Source organism: Felis catus, chromosome E1, assembly GCF_018350175.1.
Source record: "Felis catus isolate Fca126 chromosome E1, F.catus_Fca126_mat1.0, whole genome shotgun sequence".
NCBI classification, from domain to species: Eukaryota; Metazoa; Chordata; class Mammalia; order Carnivora; family Felidae; genus Felis; species Felis catus.
Window position 1 is genome coordinate 46,426,626 of NC_058381.1, and position 20,243 is coordinate 46,446,868.

Genomic DNA, 20,243 nt, shown 5'->3' on the forward strand with positions numbered 1-20,243 from the left:
CCTGGGCTGGGATAGAGTCACAGAAAGCAGGGGAGGAGAGAACCTCATGAAAGAGAACTTGGCCACCAGTGTGAAATGTCTCAGAGAAGCAAGGAGAATGGTTGGCAGGAGGAATTGAATATATTTATCTTTATCTGAACTTTTCTTATCCATGGCTTATTCTGGTCAGCCTGACGGGGGGAACTTGGATTTAGGAACTTGGCAGATGTGGGCACACCATGTGGTACATGCCAGCATCCTGCCCTAGAAAGGCTGTCACCACATCAAAGAAGGGATTCAGAGCCCTAAGCATCTTTGTTTACACTGCTTACTAATCACAGGCTTGGTTGGTCTTGAGTAGGAGTGATTTGTGGTTTAAGGCAAAAGTTTAAATTCCCTTTCTAACTGAATTCACACGGAATAGTGCTTGGATTATGGTCGTCATTAAATAAATTCATTCCTTCAGTCCCACAAAGGGACAGAGGGGATTCCTTTGTAAGTACATCGAAGTATAATGTCCCAGTTTATGAATAAGAGCTATTGCTCTATGTTTTTTATTGCTATAAAAAATGAGATGAAAAGCAACAAAAGAATACAATTTTATTTTAAATCAACAGAGAGAAATCCTAAGGGGCTTTAGTTAATACATCAATATTGGTTAATTAATTGTAATAAAAACAAATGTACTATAGTAATGTATGATGTTAATAATAAATGGAACTGTTTGGTGGGAGGAAAGGTATGTGGGATCTGTTTGCTCAATTTTTCTGAAACTCTAAAGTTGTTCTAGAAACAGAATCTGTTAATAGAAAATACTAACAGTGCAAGCTACACCACGGTGTGCTGGACTGTGAGCAGCAGCAGGTGAAAGGCTCTGGTAGCCCCCCTGCGGGGGCAGACAGGTTTGCAGACTTCAGTGAGCACTCGGGTACTCCCGAGCCAGCTATGGGACCAGAGAGTGTAGGCAGCTGGAGGTGGCACGTCCGTGTGCAGCGGCATGTTGGGGCACTGTGCTGTGGAGGGCCCTTGCCATGCTAACTGCTCAGCATTCCAGGGAAGGAGAAAAAGAGGACAGACAACTGCTGTCACCTGTGTAAACCTCAAATCCACACAGTAACTTTCTCTGCAGCACTGCCCCACCTTTCTGCTTGCACATGCCTGCACGTGTGCGCGCACGCGCGCACACACACACACACACACACACACACACACACACACGCTCACACTCACCTAGAGTGCAGACCAGATGGGGCACGGTGCTTTTCCATTCTACTTCCTCCATCCCCATCTACGCACAACCTCAGCCAAAGCATCCCCTACTGGCTCCCCAGGCCCCATAGCTTGCTGCATGATTGGCACCTCAGTGTCCTGGTTCTGACTTCATTATTACTCCCATCTCCTCCATGAGTTCCAAGAAGTAAGGTCCCATTGAAGCTCTGCGTCTGTGAGTAAAATAAACCTCCTTTTTTATTTTTATTTTTTAATGTTTATTTATGTTTGAGAAAGAGAGAGAGACAGAGCGATAGCAGGGGAGGAGCGGAGAGAGAGGGAGAAACAGAATCCGAAGCAGGCTCCAGGCCCTGGGCTGTCGGCACAGAGCCCGATGCGGGGCTCGAACTCATGAACCGTGAGATCATGACCTGAGCCGAAGCCGGACGCTTAACCAACTGAGCCACCCAGGCGCCCCAAAATAAACCTCCTTTGCCTGTGTGACACTTAAGTTGTGGCAAAGCATGATGGTTAAGAGCTGGGCTTCCAGGGTTTGAATCCTGGCTCTTTCTTTAAAGCATGGTGACCTTGAAGGAACTTATTTAACTTTATTGTCACTCAGTTTCTCCTGTAAAATAGGGACAATAATAGTATTTGTTGTGAGGATTTGCTTAATTGATACATGTAACAGGCTTAGAACAAGGCTTAATACATAGTAAATGTTCAGTAAATGTTAGCTATTGTCATATACTATTAATGGATGAAGTGGTCTACATGTTACATTAAAGAGTGAGAGGGCAAGATCAGAGCTGTGTTTTGAAGAGTTGTCACATTGCAGGTCAGCAGAGCGGGAGCTTTGCCATCCACTGTTTAGTATATGAACTTTTCAGGGACATGAAGCTCTTTGAGCCCTAATTCCACCTTGTCTTTAAAATAATGGGATAGAGGATGGCATTGTTATATTTTGATTCAATGATTCTCAAGCTGTGGTCTAGGGATCCCTGGGAAGTTCCCAAGAACTTTTCAGGGGGTCCGTGAGGTCAAACTATTTTCATATTAATACTAAAATGCTACTTGCCCTTTTTACCCTCATTCTCTTAAGAATGTGCAGTAGAGTTTTCCAGCGGCTGCATGATACGTATTATCACAACAGATTAAAAGCAGAAGTTGACATGAGAATCCAGCTGTCTCCTATTAAGCCATGCATTAAGGAGATTTGTATTCTGTCACTAAACTCTAAAAATATAATTCTTTTTTATAAGTGTGTTTATGTTAGCATGTAATATTTTTTAAATTGTTTTAAAATGAACAAAATAAATATAAATTTTGTTTTAATTTCTAATGTGGCAAATATCAGTGGATACAATCTATGCAAACAAAAGCTCTTTGAGGTCCTCAGCCTTATTTTCTTTTAATTTTTTTAATGTTTTATTTTATTTTTTGAAAGAGAGAGACAGAGTGCAAGTGGCGTTTCGGGGGGGGGGGGGGTGGGCAGAGAGAAGGGAGACACTGAATCCGAAGCAGGCTCCAGGCTCTGTCTGAGCTGTCAGCACAGAACCAGAGGTGGGGCTTGAACCCACGGATACAAGATCGTGACCTGAGCCGAAGTCAGATATTCATCCGACTGAACCACCTCAGCCTTAAAAAAAAAAAAAGAAGTTTATTTTTGAGGACAAGAAAAAGACATGAGTGGGGGAGGGGCAGAGAGCAGGGGAGAGAGAATCCCAAGCAGGCTCCACACTGTCAGTGCAGAGTCTGACGCAGGGCTCAGTCTCAAACTGCAAGATGAACCGAAACCAGGAGTCAGAGGCTTAACCAACTGAGCCACCCAGGTGCCCTATCCTCAGTCATTTTTAGGATGTAAATTAGAACCACTCGTCCAGTTCAGTGGACTATAAGAGAATTCTAGCTTTCTCATCTCTTGGAAAAAAGAAGTTCTTTATGTACCCACCCCACCTTTCGCATTCTGTCCTGTTTCTGTCGACTTCTCTGTCTGCTCTGTGTTTCTCATCTAAAGATACTCTAAAACTTTCTTCTTTCTTCCAAGCCACAGCCTATTAATTTCTCTTTCTCAGTATACTTTTCACTCACTGTCCACTCTTCCCTTCCTCCGTCTCTGTTATTTGTTGGTATCCTGACAGGCTTAGTTTTATTTTTTCACTATACGTGTTCTTTTCTTCTGTAATATCTCTTCCCTTTTCCTGCCATTTTAAACTCGCTTGCTCTTTACAGTATTTCTTCCTCCTTGATTTGTTTCTTAACATTCTAATGCTTCTACTTCCTCCTATTTCTGACGTTTACACTCAATTCTGTTCTCGCTCAATCCATGTAATAAATATTAGGCACAAATATTAGATACCATTTCCTTTGCTTGTCACTGGTAATACAGAACCAAGATAGACACGGTCCATAGGCTACCCATGATAATCAGTTAAGACAAATCTGGAGACACTTCTAAGGTAACTTGTCCAGGGTCCTGCTTTATGCCACCAGGGGTAGTCTTGAAAGGGTCATGGAAATCCATTGTAACAGCAGCAACCGCATGTCTACTATGTATGAGGTATCTTGTGTATATTATGTTGTTTAGTTCTCATAGCTCTTCAAATCAGCTATGTTTAGCCTCACTGTACACATGGAAAACTAAGATTCATAGAGCATAAGTAACTTGCTTGTGGACTTATAGCTAGGAAGTATCCATCCCAAGATTTCTCTTTCTCTTCAGTCATATCAGCCAAGAAGGAAAGGTGTCCTGGCCAGAAGGGGATATGGTAGGAGAAACTCCAGAGCCAGTTGTAGAAATAGAGTGTAGGAACTTAGAAATGACATGTCAGCATAGCAGCTGAGCTGGGCAGCCACTTAGAGATCTTGTCCTAAGAGCTTTGTTGCCCCTGAAGTTAGAACTCAAAGGCTACAAGTCACTGGAAAGGAATGCGTATGAGGTAGAGACGCTGTAACGGGAGCCATCAGGGATGTTTGCCTAAGGTTGCTAAAGGACTACCTGAAGCTTACCTGGGAATGGCAGGATAACACATGCCAGAGAACCCGCTAACCTGTCTATCATTCCTTTGACAGAGTGACGTCAGAATCAAGTTTGAGCACAACGGGGAAAGGCGGTAAGTCTGCCTTCTGATCAGTGGTTGTGTTCACGTGTGCTGCGGTTCTCAGAAAGCATCGAGCTTATGGAAGCTGTTTCCTTTTTTTTTTTTTTTTTTAAAGTTTATTTATTTTGAGAGAGAGTGAGACAGAGCACAAGTGGGGGAGGGGCAGAGAGAGAGGGAGACACAGAATCCAAAGCAGGTTCCAGGCTCTGAGCTGTCAGCACAGAGCCCAACGTGGGGCTTGAACTCACCAACTGTGAGATCATGACCTGACACTTAACCGGCTGAGCCACCCAGGTGCCCCTTGGAAGCTGTTTCCTTGGAGTGATCCCTGTGGGCTCCCTGGCTAGATGATGGGGTTGATTTGGCAAAGAAGGGCAATTTTTACTTTTGGCTTGGCTTACCAATTAAACTTTATTTTTGGTCTTAGGAATGGAAGCCATTTCAACTGCTTTTACTGTTTTTACTCTTCTGCTATTATTCTGCTCCTGTGGGGTCCACCATTTTGCTAGGGGAGGAAGTCAGGACTCCAGCCCTACTCAGTTATGACTTCCAGATACACTGACACTGTGCCACCTGATAGCATCAGAAGGAGATCAGGAGGCATCTGGGTGGCTCAGTCGGTTGAGTGTCCGACTCTTGATTTCCACTCAGGTCATGATCCCAGGGTTATGGGATTGAGCCCCATGTCAGGTTCCATGCTAAGTGTGGAGCCTGTTTAAGATTCTCTCTCTCTCCCTCTGCCCCTCTCCTCTCTCTGTCCTCCCTCTGCCCTCTCCTCTTCTCTCTCTCTCTCTCTCTCTCTCTCTTCCGTCTGCCCCTCTCTTCTTATCTCTCTCTCTCTCAAAAAATAAAAATAAAAAATTAGTTAAAAGAGGATCAAGATTCTCCTGTGATGTGGTGCTATTTCTAGCCCAGTAGAGTGGCTCTGGCCCCTGGCTTTGTCCACATCAGGGCCAGGTTAGTGACTTGGAAGTTTCTTTATAATGTGTCAGGGTCATGGGAAGCTGCATCAAGTCTGTCAGTTGTGAAAGATTTCAGATCATTTGAGGACATAGAAAGAGGGAGTTTTTCAGTCTATATTCAGTATCTTACCTTGTTAGGGAAGTGAAAGTAATGTTATGAAACCCTTTTGTCCTTTCCTCCATTGTTAGTATTTAGTTTTTTGTAGGAAACCAAGATAGAAGTTTTCAGTGGAGAAAAATAGGACTCCACTTAATTTCTAAAGTTATTTAAGGAAAAACTTATTTTTTTAAAACTCAACATGGGGCTTGAACTCACAACCCCAACATCAAGGATCGCATGTTCTGACTGAGCCAGCCAGATGCTCCTTAAGGAAGAACTTTTAAATAAACTTTATTTTGAGAGAGAGACAGAGCATCCCAAGCAGGCTCCACACTATCAATGCTGAGCCCAGTGTGGGGCTTGATCTCACAACCATGAGATCATGACATGAGCTGAAATCAAGAGTTGGATGCTAACAGACTGAGCCACCCAGACACCGCTTAAGGAATAACTTTTGAAAAGCATACAGAACTCTGGTAATGGGATAATTGGGACCCTGTGTGTGTACGCATGTGGCGCATATGTGCCTGAGTGTGCTTTTCAGTATGTTTCCTGCTATTCCAGTCTCTCTCATTGATACCCCACTTTTGCCTTTGCTTTGAGCGTTTGGAAATGTGAAGAGCAAACCCATGAGAATAAGCTCTTCCTATTAGATTAGTTCCACCAGAGGACATTAGTGCCTCCAAACATTGTTAGCACAAGTCCAGATATGTGGCTGCTGTTCTCCCTTAAAAAGATATGTTAACAAGCCTGCAAGGTTGTCAGAGGTTGCCTGGTGAAAACACTGTGGTCTGCGGAGCCAGAGCCCTGCTACTGCGGTGTGTGTTCTAGGGCTGTTTCAGGCCTGGAGGGAGGAAAGTCTTCTGATTTCTGTCCCCAGCGGCTCATCCTGTGTCCTGCCAGTAGCAGAGAAGTTGAATTGTCACTTGATTGTTGCTGCTTTTCACACTTCTGACTTGACTGGGTTTTGGAAGGATTGCCAAACTCAGATTGGCAGAGAGTTTTCAGAAGTAGATACAAAATCAAAAGCTCAATTGTGTTGGAGCCTAATTATGTGGTTACGCTCTCCTGAATTCCTGTTCCCAAAGTGGTATGTAGTTACAGTGAGCAGACTTACACTGAGAAAGTGTATGTGTTTAGTTTCAGAGAAGCTGCCAGATCGAAACCACAAATATTTAAGGTGGTCAGGTAGGAATGGCCTTTCAAAGCCTGAACAGCAGAGTGTTGGTATCAAGATTTCGAAAACTGTGCATTCTCTTTTTATGGAGCTGTTTTCAGGAGCCATTGCATTTCACTGTTTGTGTACTATGTGTGGAATTGAGGACTTTTAAGTTGGTGCGGGGAAGCCAAGTTGCAGCTGCACTATGCCAGACAGCTCTGGTTTCATGTGTTTTATGTCTTAGGATTTTATAGAGAATATGATTGTGGGCTTTCTTTACTTTTTGCAGGGAATATGGATAGTATATATCTAAATGTTGTAGGCCCTTAGAGAATTAGAATGTACAGAAAAGAGGGAAGAAATAGTCTTTTTCCATTCACCTATGCTAAGTATCCATTCTGTTTCCCTTTGCTTTGGAAGGGTAGGGATCTGGCTCCTAACGCTTTTACCTTTTACCCCAGGAGGGCAGAAGAGGACTGTAGATTCAAACTCCTTCCCTTGGAAAGCTTCCCTGTCTGGACACTGGTGAAGGTGGTTGTCACAGGTGTTAGTCCCCTCTTTGAAGCATTGGCTAAAAATGCCTACCACTCAGGGTGATGGCGGCAGCTTCGATCTTACCAACGCTGATAGTCCTGGTTTCTGATCTTGACTTTGGGGCTGCTTTTGAGGTTTTGAATGGCTTGTTGCCAGGCAAAGTGCAGGAGAATTTATCTGAGCCTGATCCTTTTCTAATGGTGTGCTAGGGACATACGAATGGTCTCCTGGTATTTTATTCAGGAAGACTGGCCCCTGTTGCTGAGATGCTGATGAAGGAGATATGATTTGCTATTAGGAATTAGTGGAAAGCCATTCTCTCAAAAGTCTCCAGAAAACGTCCATATCTAGATAACCCATATCTAGATAGCATTACACAGTATCATTCCTTGGCACAGTTGGTTTGAGGGAAAAAAAATACAAGGATTACAGTATGAATGGATTCCCAGGTAGGATATGAACTAATATATTCAATATAATTTCCAAAAATGAAAGGTGGTGATAGATAAAGGAAAAGTTATGGAGAAATTATCTTCCTGGGATGTTAGGCTTTGTGTGAAGGATAGACTGGTTGATAGAAGTATGCTATTAAGGTTGTCCAAAAGAACTTTCTGCTATAATGTAAATGTTATGTACCTTTGTTGTGCAGTATAGTAACCACTGGTCACATTGCCTTGTGGCTAGTGAGACTGAGGAACCAGTATAAAATTTAATTTTAATCAATTTGAATTTAACCAGCTGCATGTGGCTAGTGGCTACCACATTGAATAGTACAGTTCTAGGATGATGGAAGCTTTTATGCTGCCTACTTATTTGTGCCAGCCTGGCACAAAAGAACATTAAAGAAATTATCTGGTCAGATTCCATTAAAATCCAGTAGCTTAGATCCCTCTGTCCTGTGGTTTATTGCTTCTTACTCTGGTTATACCACTTCCCACTCTGGAGGAGCAGAGAAGATGTAAAAAAACCACACACTTCTCAGCATGAGGAGGGCAAGAACTGTAGAGGCTCCATGGCTGAATACTGCTACTCTACCAAGCACTAGTCATATTTCGTCCAGTCTAGGCTACTAAGAGATGAAGGTGGTTTTGATATATATTTTCCCCCATCACATTAAGCATAAATTCATGTGTTTATTAGTCATTCATAACTCTTTGAATTGTCATAATATCCTTGTCTATGTTTCTGTTGGGTTGTTTGTCTTACTGATTTTGCATGGATTATTTTTCCACGTTTGATATTTCTTAACTTTGTTGAGGGCTGATCATTTTGCTATCAGAAGTTTAAATTTTTGTTGTTAAATCTGCCTTCTTCCTCCTTGTCTTCTGTATTTTATATAATGCTTAGGAAGACCTTCTCCACTCCAATATTTTTTAATCCTATGCATTCTTCTGTGTGTGTGTGTGTGTGTGTGTGTGTGTGTGTGTGTGTGTGTGTGTATGTGTATATATATATATATATATACACATATACACACATATATATACATATACATATATATATATACATATATATGTATATGTATATATATATATACACACACACACACACGTAGAGAGAGAGAGAGGGAGAGAAAGAATATATGAGTTACTTTCTGATATTCTCTTGTTTTCACTTATCTCATTGTTTATTTTTATCTTAAGTATTTAAGTTATAATGTATTGGGTTGGACCCATATGGCTGCTTTTGTACATCAAAAATTGTTGACTACCAGCAGCATACAAAGGTAGAGAGAACGTTATACTGAACCCTTCTGAACCTGTAACCCAGATTTGATATTACCAATATTTTGTCAATTTTTTTGTATATTTCATTCTTCTGTTTCATTCATTTTGTATGTTTAATCTGTCCCCAGTTTTAAATTTTGCTGTGATGTTTAATTGACAGATTCTTTTAACACATCTTTGAACAAGTTCTTACTCTACTCTGTATTTATAGACATTGTTTTTGGGGGGCACCTGGGTGGCTCTGTTGGTTAAGCGTCCAACTTCGGCTCAGGTCATGATCTCACGGTTCGTGAGTTCGAGCCTTGCATCGGGCTCTGTGCTGACAGCTTGGAGCCTGGAGCCTGCTTCAGATTCTGTGACTCCTTCTCTCTCTGCCCCTGCCCTGCTCGCACTCTGTTTCTCTCTCAAAAATAAATAAAACGTTTTAAGAAAAGTTGTTTTTTGAACTGACCTAATGAGTTTCTCTAGAAAAGTGTCAATATCAACACTACTTATATGATCATATGTGTCACTTGTTAAAAAAAAACTTAGGCATGTAACCAACCCAAGGGGAATTCTTTTGACTCTTAGGTAGGAAATCTCAATTCTGAAGATAATCAGCATTGAGATTCCTCTGGCATCAGCAATGGATAAGACCTTTCAAGTCCTGGAGTTGAGTCATTTAGGAGTTAAGACCATGTTTTCAGGACCACTGCTCCAGTCTCCAGGTTTTCTTCCTAACAAGAGTGTTTAGAACCTAATGTTTAAATCCAGATGTCCTGCTTTTTTCTTTTTTTAAGTTTATTTATTTATTTTTGAGAGAGACAGAGAGCATAAGCAGAGGAGGGGCAGAGAGAGAGGGACAGAGGATCCTAAGCGGCCTCCATACTGACAGCAGAGAGCCTAATGCGGGGCTCGAACTCACGAACCGTGAGATCATGACCTGAGCCAAATTCGGATGCGTAACTGACTGAGCCACCCAAGCGCCCCAGGTGTCCTGTTTGGATACTGAACTGTCATTGATAGAAAAGATCTGAGCTGAAATTGTAGAACAATTATTGGGACTGAGCAATGTTTGTGATGCTCAGGAGAAAGGTAAAATAAATAAAGTAGGTAAGAGAAGAAAAGAAAAAATAGAAAGTCAAACTGTATGAAGGAGAAAAAGAGAATCCTATGTTTAAAAGAACAGGAAGATATTCAGAAGTCCTAGCTTTCCAAATCTGACTTTTAAAATATACAATTAACAATGCTTCCTATTCCTTTTCAGAATTATAGCATTCAGCCGGCCTGTTAGATATGAAGATGTGGAACACAAGGTGACAACAGTGTTTGGGCAGCCTCTTGATCTTCATTACATGAATAATGAGGTAAGAAAGTAGATGGATGGTATGGAGACAAGATGGGGTGACAGCTGACTACCTTTTTCTTTCTCCTTAACTGAGGATATTTTAGTTTGTTCCTCTAATATCATCTGCAGGTTTTCCTTTTCTGGAGCCTCTTTCCTTAATTTCAGTAATTCTGGGATTTCTGGTTTTTGCTACATGGGGGATTCCGTAGCTACTTCCATTCTGCCTGCTCAGTCAGTGGTGGTAGCTCTAATACTCCATGGTGGGAACAGGTATGGTGCTGGGGCCAGGATGTATATTGTCTCTGTTATGTTTTGTAGCTTATCTTTTTCTTTCCAGCACAACCTTAACAAGAAGCAGAGGTTTAGGAGGGGCTGGAGAGGTGTGGAAAACTGGTGGGTAGTTCCTCTATTGACAGTCATAAATACTGGACTCTTCTCTCAAAGTTTAACTCCCAAGTGTAGTTTGTTTCCAAAGTTAGCACCTACTCAAGTGATTTCTTTAACTCTTCTTCCTCCTATCCCCTGCTCTTCCTTCCAGTTCTTATTTTTTCATACTTTGAATGTCACCCAGGAAGGGATTCTTCTGAGTGTCAGTTACTTGGCTGCTTTTCCAGCTCCAAGAAAGGTACTAGAGGCTACAGTCTGCTTGGGCTGATGCTTTGCATTAGTCTGAGAGGCAGTGTGTTGGTGCCTAGTAAAAAGTGTGCATCTTGAGGGAATTGAATTGGGGGACAAGACAAGAAAGCTGGGCAACATCCTGGCTCTTTGAGAATTGGGTCCTTACTGTGTAGTTTTGTTTTATTGGTTAAAGAGTTAAGAATCTCCTCCATAAAGCAACCCAAGTGTCCATCCATCCATCAATAGATGAATGGATGAAGAAGATATGGTATATATAGAGAGTGAAATATTACTCAGCCATAAAAAAGATGAGATCTTACCATTTGCAACAACATGGAGGGACCTAGAGGGTGTTATGCTAAGTGAAATAAGTGAGACAGAGAAAGACAAAAACCATATGATTTCACTTATAGATAGAATCTAAAACACAAAACAAATGAATAAATAAATGAAAAACAGAAACAGACCCATAAATACAGAGAACAAACTGATGGTTATCAGAGGGGAGAGGTAGGCAAAATGTGTAAAGGGGGTGAGAGATACAAGCTTCCAGTTATGGAATGAGAAGTCATGGGGATAAAAGGTACAGCAGAGGGAATATAATGGTATTGCAGTAGCGTTATATGGCAACAGATGGTAGCTACATTTGTGGTGAGCACAGTATAACATACAGACTTGTTAAATCAGTGTGTTGTACACCTGAAACTAATGTGACATTATGTGTCAACTATACTTTAAAAAATAAAAGCAAAAAACCTTCAGCTGGAGAAAAAAGGAATTTCTTCCATCATTTGGGGCTGACGTCTATAGGGGCTGAGATTTGTTGGCTAAAACCCCCCAATCCCCTTTTATACAAAATATACAACTACAATTGGATATGTTGCCCAATAGCTAACAAAAATAAGACTGTCTGAGCTTTTGTTTTTTTGTGACAAATTTTAGAAATACAGCAGATTTGGAAAATAAACCACTAGCTCTATAGTTAATAAGTAATGCAGATGAACTTTTAAAAATTGCAGCTCAAGCAAGGCTGGAGTCTGCCAGCTAATCAGCATTAAAGAAGGTATTCTTTAGTGAGGAAAGAATTTTCTGAATGATTTAGTGCTCATTTCTCTTTCCATTAAGAATTCCACATGTCCTGGGGCGCCTGGGTGGCGCAGTCGGTTAAGCGTCCGACTTCAGCCAGGTCACGATCTCGCGGTCTGTGAGTTTGAGCCCCGCGTCAGGCTCTGGGCTGATGGCTCGGAGCCTGGAGCCTGTTTCCGATTCTGTGTCTCCCTCTCTCTCTGCCCCTCCCCCGTTCATGCTCTGTCTCTCTCTGTCCCAAAAATAAATAAACGTTGAAAAAAAAATTAAAAAAAAAAAAAAAAAGAATTCCACATGTCCCAAAATCCATTTTCAAATTCTTTGGGCAATAAAGTGGCTTCCCAGAATGTTAGTCGTTCCTTTATTTAAATATTTATGCAGATGTTAATTCTAAAGCCAAACATAATTAGTAGTTAGTAATTATTTTAGATGATGCATGTCTTTCCATGCTCTGCTAATGTGAATGACCGAGAATTGACTAGTTTACATTTTATTAATTTAAAAATCCCTCAACCTTTTTCTTTTCTTTGCCCTCTAAACCTTGCCATGTCAGGATTTGAGAACCACATGTGAGAAATCGGTTGGTATTTTATTTTATGTTTACTTATGTTTTTAATAGCTTTATTGAGGTACAATTTACCCACCATAACATTTACCCTTTTAAGCTGTACAATTCAGTGGTTTTTAATATATGTACAGAGTTGTATAACCAACCCTACTATCTAACTCCAGATACCCCAAAGAAAAGGCCTGTATCCATTAGCAGTCACTTCCTATCCCCTCCTCTCCCTAGCACCTGGCAGGCAAACACAAACCTACTTTCTGTCTCTTTGGATTTGCCTGTTCTGAACATTTCATATACATGGAATCATATAATATGTGGCCTTTTGTGTTTGGCTTCTTGCACTTAGCATAATGTTTTCAAGATAATAATATTCCATTGTATGGATAAACCACATTTTGTGTATCCATCTGGATACTGGAATTGTTTTCACTTTTTTGACCATTATGAGTAATGCTGCCATAAACATCTGTGTACACATTTTCATATGCACGTATTTTTTTCAGTTCTCTGGAGTATATACCAAGGAGTAGAACTGCTGTCTTACGGTAACTCTATGTTATCGTTTTGAGACACTGTCCATCCTTCCCATATCCACTGTACCATTTTACATTCCTACCAGCAGCATAGGAAAGTTATAATTTCCCTATGTCCTCATCAAGACTTGTTACTTTTTGGGTTTTTGCATATCTGTTTTTTAAATTATAGCCATCCTAGTAGGTACGAAGTGGTATCTCATTGTGGTTTTAATTTGCATTTCCCTAATGACTAATGACATGGAGTGTCTTTTTGGTGCTTATTGGCCATTTGTCTGTCTTCTTTGGGCGATGTCTATTCAAATCTTTTGTCCATTGGAAGAATTGGATTCTTTGTCCTCTTACTGTTGAGTTGTAAGACTTCTATATATATTCTGGATACTAGACCCATATCATACTTTTGCACAATTGTAGTTTGTTTGTTTAAGTTAAAGCCTACTCCAGTTATTTCTTTATCTCTCTCCACCTCCCACAACAGTTCTTGTTTATTCATACTTTGAATGTTACAGGAAGGAATTCTTTTACGATGTGATAAGATTTGCAAAATTTTCTCCCATTCCATGAGTTGTCTTGAAATTTTATTTTATTTTATTATTTATTTATTTATTTATTTTAAGCAATCTCTGCTCCCCACATGGGGCTCAAACTCACAACCCCAAGATCATGAGTTGCATGATCTTTTGACTGAGCCAGCCAGGTGCCCCTTGAAATTTTATTTTAAATACTGTTCTTGCTCTTTGTTTTCTCCTGGCCTAGAATTTAGTGTTGCCATCTCCTTTTATTATAAAATGGGAACTGAAGAAATGAATTGGACTTTTGCTTGATTTTGTGTTTGCCACAAACGTGTAAGATCTGACATTTGCTGGGTCCTAGACAAAGTGTACTTTTGCATTTTTTAATACTAAGTACTCATAGTGTCCTCTGCATTTAACAGCAAGTGAGACTTATCCATACCCTCAAGGGCGATCTCTTTAATACTTCAGGGGAATGAAAACAGAGGAGATTGTTTCTGAATTCTAGTCACTGATTTTTATCTTTAAACGTTAAGATATTAAACTCTGTTATGTGGCCTAAATTCGTGTTCTTATTTGAGTAACAGTTTTCATCCTCTGCCTATCCCCCTCCTCCTCCTATGCCTTCTCTGCTTGTTGTGTTAATTGCAGCACAGGCTAAGGTGAGATATTTAATTAATTTGGGAAGAAATATGGGGCTTTAACTGTTTAGGATTTGATGCTTTGGAGAAAAGAGTATTTTTAGAGAGGAAGCTCTTCTCAGAAAGTATCTTGAAACAAACTACTGATGTGTTACACAGCATGGATAAACTCAGAAACATTAAGCAAAAGAAGTAGATACAAAAGACTATGAACTGAATTGAACATGTATGAATTCATAGGATTCCATTTATGTGAAATATCCAAAAGAGGTAAATCTACAGAGACAGAGTAGATTCATAGTTGCCTGGGGCTACAGGTGGGAAGAGGGAGTGACTGCAAATGGGCACAAGATCTTTTTGAAACAATGGAAATGTTTTAAAGTTGAATTATGATGATGGTTGCACAACTTTGTAACTTCACTAAAAATTATTGAATTGTACACTAAGGAAAAGAAAAAATACCTAGATGGTTTGAATTAATTTTACGACCCCATACTATCCAATTAGATTGTTTTCATTCAGGTATTTTTTTTAATTTAGCCTGTTTCTAAACTAAAGACATATTTTACATGATTCCCTTTTTCTGTGTCTGTGTCCCAGCTTTCCATCCTGCTGAAGAACCAAGATGATCTTGATAAAGCAATTGACATATTAGACAGAAGCTCAAGCATGAAAAGCCTTAGGATATTGCTGCTGTCCCAAGACAGAAACCATGTAAGTAGCCCCTCTGATGACCTGGCAGCTGGACAGAGGGCAAAACTTGCTGTTCTTTAAGAGTTCACCTGGTTTCCTTGACAGAATTTTGTATTCCTCAGCTGCTGCTAAAGCAAGCAAGCACATACATGGAGCCCAGAACAGCCCACTGTGCCAGTGGCCAGATAGCAGTTTGCATGTGATTTCACTGTGAAGTCAAGTCACCTGTGTTAAAGTTGCAGCTAAAGGTTACTTGGCTTGTGGCATGGGAGGAAGGAAAACATTTATGATTAAAGAGAAAATTCTTTTTCTCTATATTTATGTTATTTCCATTTGATTTGGACCCTAACAAGAGAGATTTGATGAGGGTGAAGGTGCTTAGCGAAGGCTGCTAGGGATTTGAGACTATCCTGTAGACCTACTCTTACAACCCCTCAGCAACCGTGCCTGTCTCTTGAGATACATTTAGGAAACAAGCTTTTCCTTCTTTTCAATGGGAGAAAGGCCATGGAGTGGAGGGCCTCTTGTAACTTACCAGCCACTACCTTACCAAATGGCAGGCGATCTGCAGAGGCCGTCAGAAGTGAAGGATTATCCCTTGTTAACTTCTGTAAAAGGTCCCTGGGGGCCTACATTTCACAAGAATGATTGCAATCCGTGTGTCTTCTAATCACTGATTCCTGTGCCAGTTTTCTTGAGATGCATGTTTCTAAAGGTTTCTTGGCACTCTTTCCCTTCCCTTTGCTCGAAGACAGCCAGCTGTGACATACCTTCATGAACACACCATACCAGGACGGAGTTTAGGTGGAATGGTGCTCATGCTGACCATTTATTTTTAAAAAGATGCATTGATATTGGGCTGTCCTACTGATTAGGGGGGAGCACAAGAGAATGCAGTTAGGAGGCCTTAGGAGGGGGAAGGGCAGAGAGAGAGGGAAAGAGAGAATCCCAAGCAGGCTCCACGCTCAGCAAAGAGCCCAACATGGGGCTCAATCTCACAACTGAGATCATGACCTGAGTCAAAATCAAGAGTTGGACGCTTAGTCAAATGAGCCACCCAGGTGCCCCAAGAAGACATTTTCTAATATTACCGAAGTGTCCTTGTGATTGAGGATGGTCTTCTCTGTCTTTTTTCTGGCTTTGTGTTGGAAAGTATTCTGAAATGAAATATATCCTTTATTATTTTATTTTTCTGTTCAAGTTACTCACCTCCTCTTTATAGGCTTTATTTCTTTCATAGGATCCTATCATAGGATCTAAATTTAGCCTAGCACCCAGGGCTTATCACTATCTACCCTTGCTTTCAACTCCCCAGTCTCATCTTTCCACATTCTTCAGCATACTCTCCCCTTTCTACAGTTCTTACTTTTTGCTCTTTCCCAGACCGTGGCTATTTTTAGGATCTGGCTTGATTTACCTGCTACAGTTTGGTCAGTGTTTTTGCCTGAGCCATCTTGATTACTTTCTGTTCTTTTAGTCATTGGATATAATTTGTATACTTGTTTATAAGTTGCTTACTAATTCCCCTCTAGTTGTTGCATATTTGTACATGTTATCCCAAAAGATTATTAAGGTCCTTGAGAACAGGAGCTGTGACTTACTGTTTTGGAACCCTTCCCCACCCATCCTCCTAAGAAAACACAGTGAATGCTTCTTGATTATTAGCAGAAGTCAAGCAGAAATCATATTCAGCAAATCTTCTATATGGAAGAAGCTAGAATCGGGGTTTGGTTTAATGATGTGATTGCTTGACTGGGAGCTAGCACACTTGATCATGATCCCTCCATTCCCATGATGAGAAGGTATAGACAACTCGATCCTTACATCTACTTTCCCATCCATTAAGGAGTGTACATGGCTGCAGAGACTGACACAACACTGTGAGCTGCCTGAAAGATGACCATCTGAGCTCTGATACCCAAGGCATTGCATTGCATTAGATGTTGCATAAAATAAATGCCACATTGATGCCTCTCTTTCTTTCTTCTTTCTTTCTTTCTTTCTTTCTTTCTTTCTTTCTTTCTTTCTTTCTTTCTTTCTTTCCTTCCTTCCTTCCTTCCTTCCTTCCTTCCTTCCTTCCTTCCTTCCTTCCTTCCTTTTATGGAACACTTCATGAATTTGCATGTCATCCTTATACATGCTAATTTTTGTATTATTCCAGTTTTAGTATTTGTGCTGCCAGAGCAAGCACTGATGCCTCCCCTTCTAAGGACCTATATTTTAAAAAATTACTATGAAGTCAGTATAACTTTTTTATAGTTTAAAAAAGAGAGAACTATCCTACGTAATCCTATCAGTATGACACATTGATTGATATTTACATGTGCCCCTGTAGTTTTTGAGCATATGTGTACATACTTCAAATGTTGTCATGGTAGTCATATAATTTTCTCAATTATTTTTTCACTTAATATTGTCACGCACATTTTTCTATGTTAATATGCAATCTTCATAATTATAATTTATAAGGGTTCATAATTCCCTTGAGTGGATATACTATAATAACCATTTTTGTTACTGTCAAGTCATTTAAGTGCTTTTTTTATTTTTTATTTTTTTGCATTTATAAAGATTTACATTTAAGACTAGCAGTGGTAATGGTGGTGATAAAACCTTTCTTTGGGAACTTCCTCAGCTAGACCTCAGACTTCTTAATAAACACAAGTATCATGATCCAGATTTGCTATGTGCTCAGGAATCCCACCTCCAGAACAGTGCTTCTCTAAGCATCTATGATGCAATGTCAGTTTTGTTCTGATTTCTAGTCTGTCATGCATCAGTTCCTTTTAAAACACAAAAACTGAAAAATGAAATGGAAAAGGAAACCAGTGACATACAAAATACAAGACCACAGTTTTTATTATTAGATTCAATAGACAGAAAGTCAGTCTGCCAAATTGCTGTAAAAGTCTGTGCAGAGTTATTCTCCGTTTCTGTATTTACCTCGTTGAGGACTGTTATACCACGGCTTGTGGCCTGGTGCCAGCCTACAGATCATACTTTGGTATGCTGCTCCAGGATACCATAGCACCCTGCCTACCTCATCTCTTGCTGGCAACTCTCAGCCACTTCGTTTCTCTACTGAGTTTATTTTCTTTTTAGCAAGCGATTGCCTCATCCACCTATTGTTATCACTTATACCTTTACTTCCCTTCTTATTCCTGTTTCTAAATGTGTGGTCTCAATAAATAAATAAATGAATGAATGAATGAATGTGTGGTCTCTTCTCTCTGAATTCCTTTTCTGCTGATCCTTCTATGACAACTTCTAATCTTTCCTCTGCCTTTACCCCTCACCAAAGTGTATATCATACCCCTCCCACCTCACCTGTCCAAGGCCATGTCTTAGGCTTCAATATTGTTCTTACCTGAGAACTCCTGGATTTTGGTCATCACAGAGTCTGAAGAGCCTCTCTCTAGCCTTACTTTCTCCTGCCCTTTTAAGAAACTTCATCATCTCCTTCATTAGTTCTTGCCACATTAGGCCTGTGCCTGGAACCATCACCTCTTAGATTATTGCTATTACAGACTTCTCTAAACATGTGTGCATCTGTTAGTTTTTTTTAAAAAATTTTTTTTTCAACGTTTATTTATTTTTGGGACAGAGAGAGACAGAGCATGAACGGGGGAGGGGCAGAGAGAGAGGGAGACACAGAATCGGAAACAGGCTCCAGGCTCTGAGCCATCAGCCCAGAGCCCGACGCGGGGCTCGAACTCACGGACCGCGAGATCGTGACCTGGCTGAAGTCGGACGCTTAACCGACTGCGCCACCCAGGCGCCCCATGCATCTGTTAGTTTATCTTTCCTCTCTTGATCTTATAACTTCCTAGACCCAGCTTTTCTACTCTCTTAAAGTAATCTCAAGCTTAACATTCTTTTTTTTTTTTATGAGGTTTTTTTATAATTTTTATTTTTTATTTTTTTGAGAGAGAAAGAGAGCAAGCAAGTAAGCATGGGGCGGGGGGGGGGGGGGAGAGGGAGGGAGGGAGAATCCTAAGCAGGTTCCATGCCCAGCACAGAGCCCAACACAGGGATCAATCTCACGAACATGAGATCATGACCTGAGCTGATATCAAGAGTCGGACACTTAACCGACTAAGCCACTTCAAGCTTAATGTTCTTTTGTCACTTATATCTGAATATGATAAAAACTAAATACCCAGCCACCTTAAACTGAGTATGGCATTTTATTTTATTACCTCAGATTCTCTCTGACAAAAGTAAACTTCTAATCTTCTTTTCCAAATGTTGCCCAGTTCCCAAATATCCCATCAATGAGTTTGATGCGGCTATCTTGTCTGCTATTTAAGTTCAAAATATCAAGGACAATGTAAAGAGTAATCCATTCTTTTTTGTCTTACTAAAATAATGGGGCAAGTGCAAGAAGACAGGATCAAAGTTGTTGAGTGGCATAGCTTCAGTCTGGTCCCTGTTTAAACATGGAAAGACCTTACGTGTGTAAGTGCTTTTGTCTCTCATTGATTCTTGCAACTTTGAGGGGTCCAGGGCAGGTATCTGTTCTTGCCAGTCTAAACCTGGGGAGACTGAGACAGAGTGACTTGCCTGAGGTGAAGCAGTAAATGGTGACAGAGCTGGTCTAGAATCCAGATGTTCTGTGTAGTTCAGTACCTGTCAGTTACCATCCAGGATGGGGACCTTAGAATTATTGTAGTCCTTGGGAAACCTCCTCCAGGTTCCTCCACAATTTGTTAGAAACAGAACAGAAAATGTCACATTGCCCATGGGGAGAAGTTGTGAGATGTTATGTCACTCTCTTCCCCACAGCTCAGAGGGCAACTGAACTAGAATAGGTCTAAGGGAAGATGAAATTTTCAAGGGGTTGAAAATTCACTTTTATATATGAATAGCTTAAAAAGCCTGGAACTCGTTAGTCTGGAAAGGCAGCCTAAGCATATACGTAATCAGAATCTACGAAGCACTGAAGAGTAGGGATAATGAAAACACAGATTTAGTCACCTTGTCCTGGTTTGGATGAACCCCTTAAGTATTGGGGGGAATATTTGGTGCAAAGTCTCTTGTTGCCACCCTTGAGGCAGAGGCCTGGTGAGATCCAGGTGCCGTTTCTCACTTGATGCTCCTGCGAACCAAACTGACGCAACCACACACACACACACCCCTTCCCCCTGCATAGTTGAGCCTACTTGTTCACTTTGTCTCATACCACCAGATCTCTTAGCAAGGTAATTTGTGAATCCACTTTTGTGACCTTCTTTTCTGCTGATTTTCTACCTTCCAGTCACTGCAATCTTTATGAAATTGGTTCCCTGGCAATTTTTCATGTCATTTGTATCAGCCAGACACACTGCTACCTGCGGAGTCCTTCAGTGAGGCACGGGGTAGGCAAATGCCACCTTCTGTTTGCTGTCTTTAGAACGTTCTGCTGGCCACCCACTCTATACCCGTGGGCTCTGCTTTCACTCCACTGCTGTCCCCTTTTGGCTTTCCTAGTCCCACCTTCCTCCTTCCTCTCTTTCCC

General features: G+C 40.8%; 1 protein-coding gene across 3 annotated transcripts in view; it reads left to right on the plus strand.

Annotated features, from left to right (window-relative positions):
* Nucleotides 1-20,243, plus strand: part of MAP3K3 (mitogen-activated protein kinase kinase kinase 3) — a 60,685-nt gene that overhangs the window by 17,533 nt on the left and 22,909 nt on the right. Inside the window, exons 3-7 of one of the 3 annotated variants that reach the window (XM_045044981.1) lie at nucleotides 4,261-4,301; nucleotides 10,018-10,117; nucleotides 10,637-10,723; nucleotides 12,356-12,382; nucleotides 14,654-14,767. In XM_045044981.1, coding sequence (XP_044900916.1) covers nucleotides 4,261-4,301; nucleotides 10,018-10,117; nucleotides 10,637-10,723; nucleotides 12,356-12,382; nucleotides 14,654-14,767 — 369 coding nt within the window. The remainder of the gene's footprint in view (nucleotides 1-4,260; nucleotides 4,302-10,017; nucleotides 10,118-10,636; nucleotides 10,724-12,355; nucleotides 12,383-14,653; nucleotides 14,768-20,243) is intronic. The other 2 variants (XM_023244333.2, XM_023244334.2) reach the window with 2 other exon arrangements.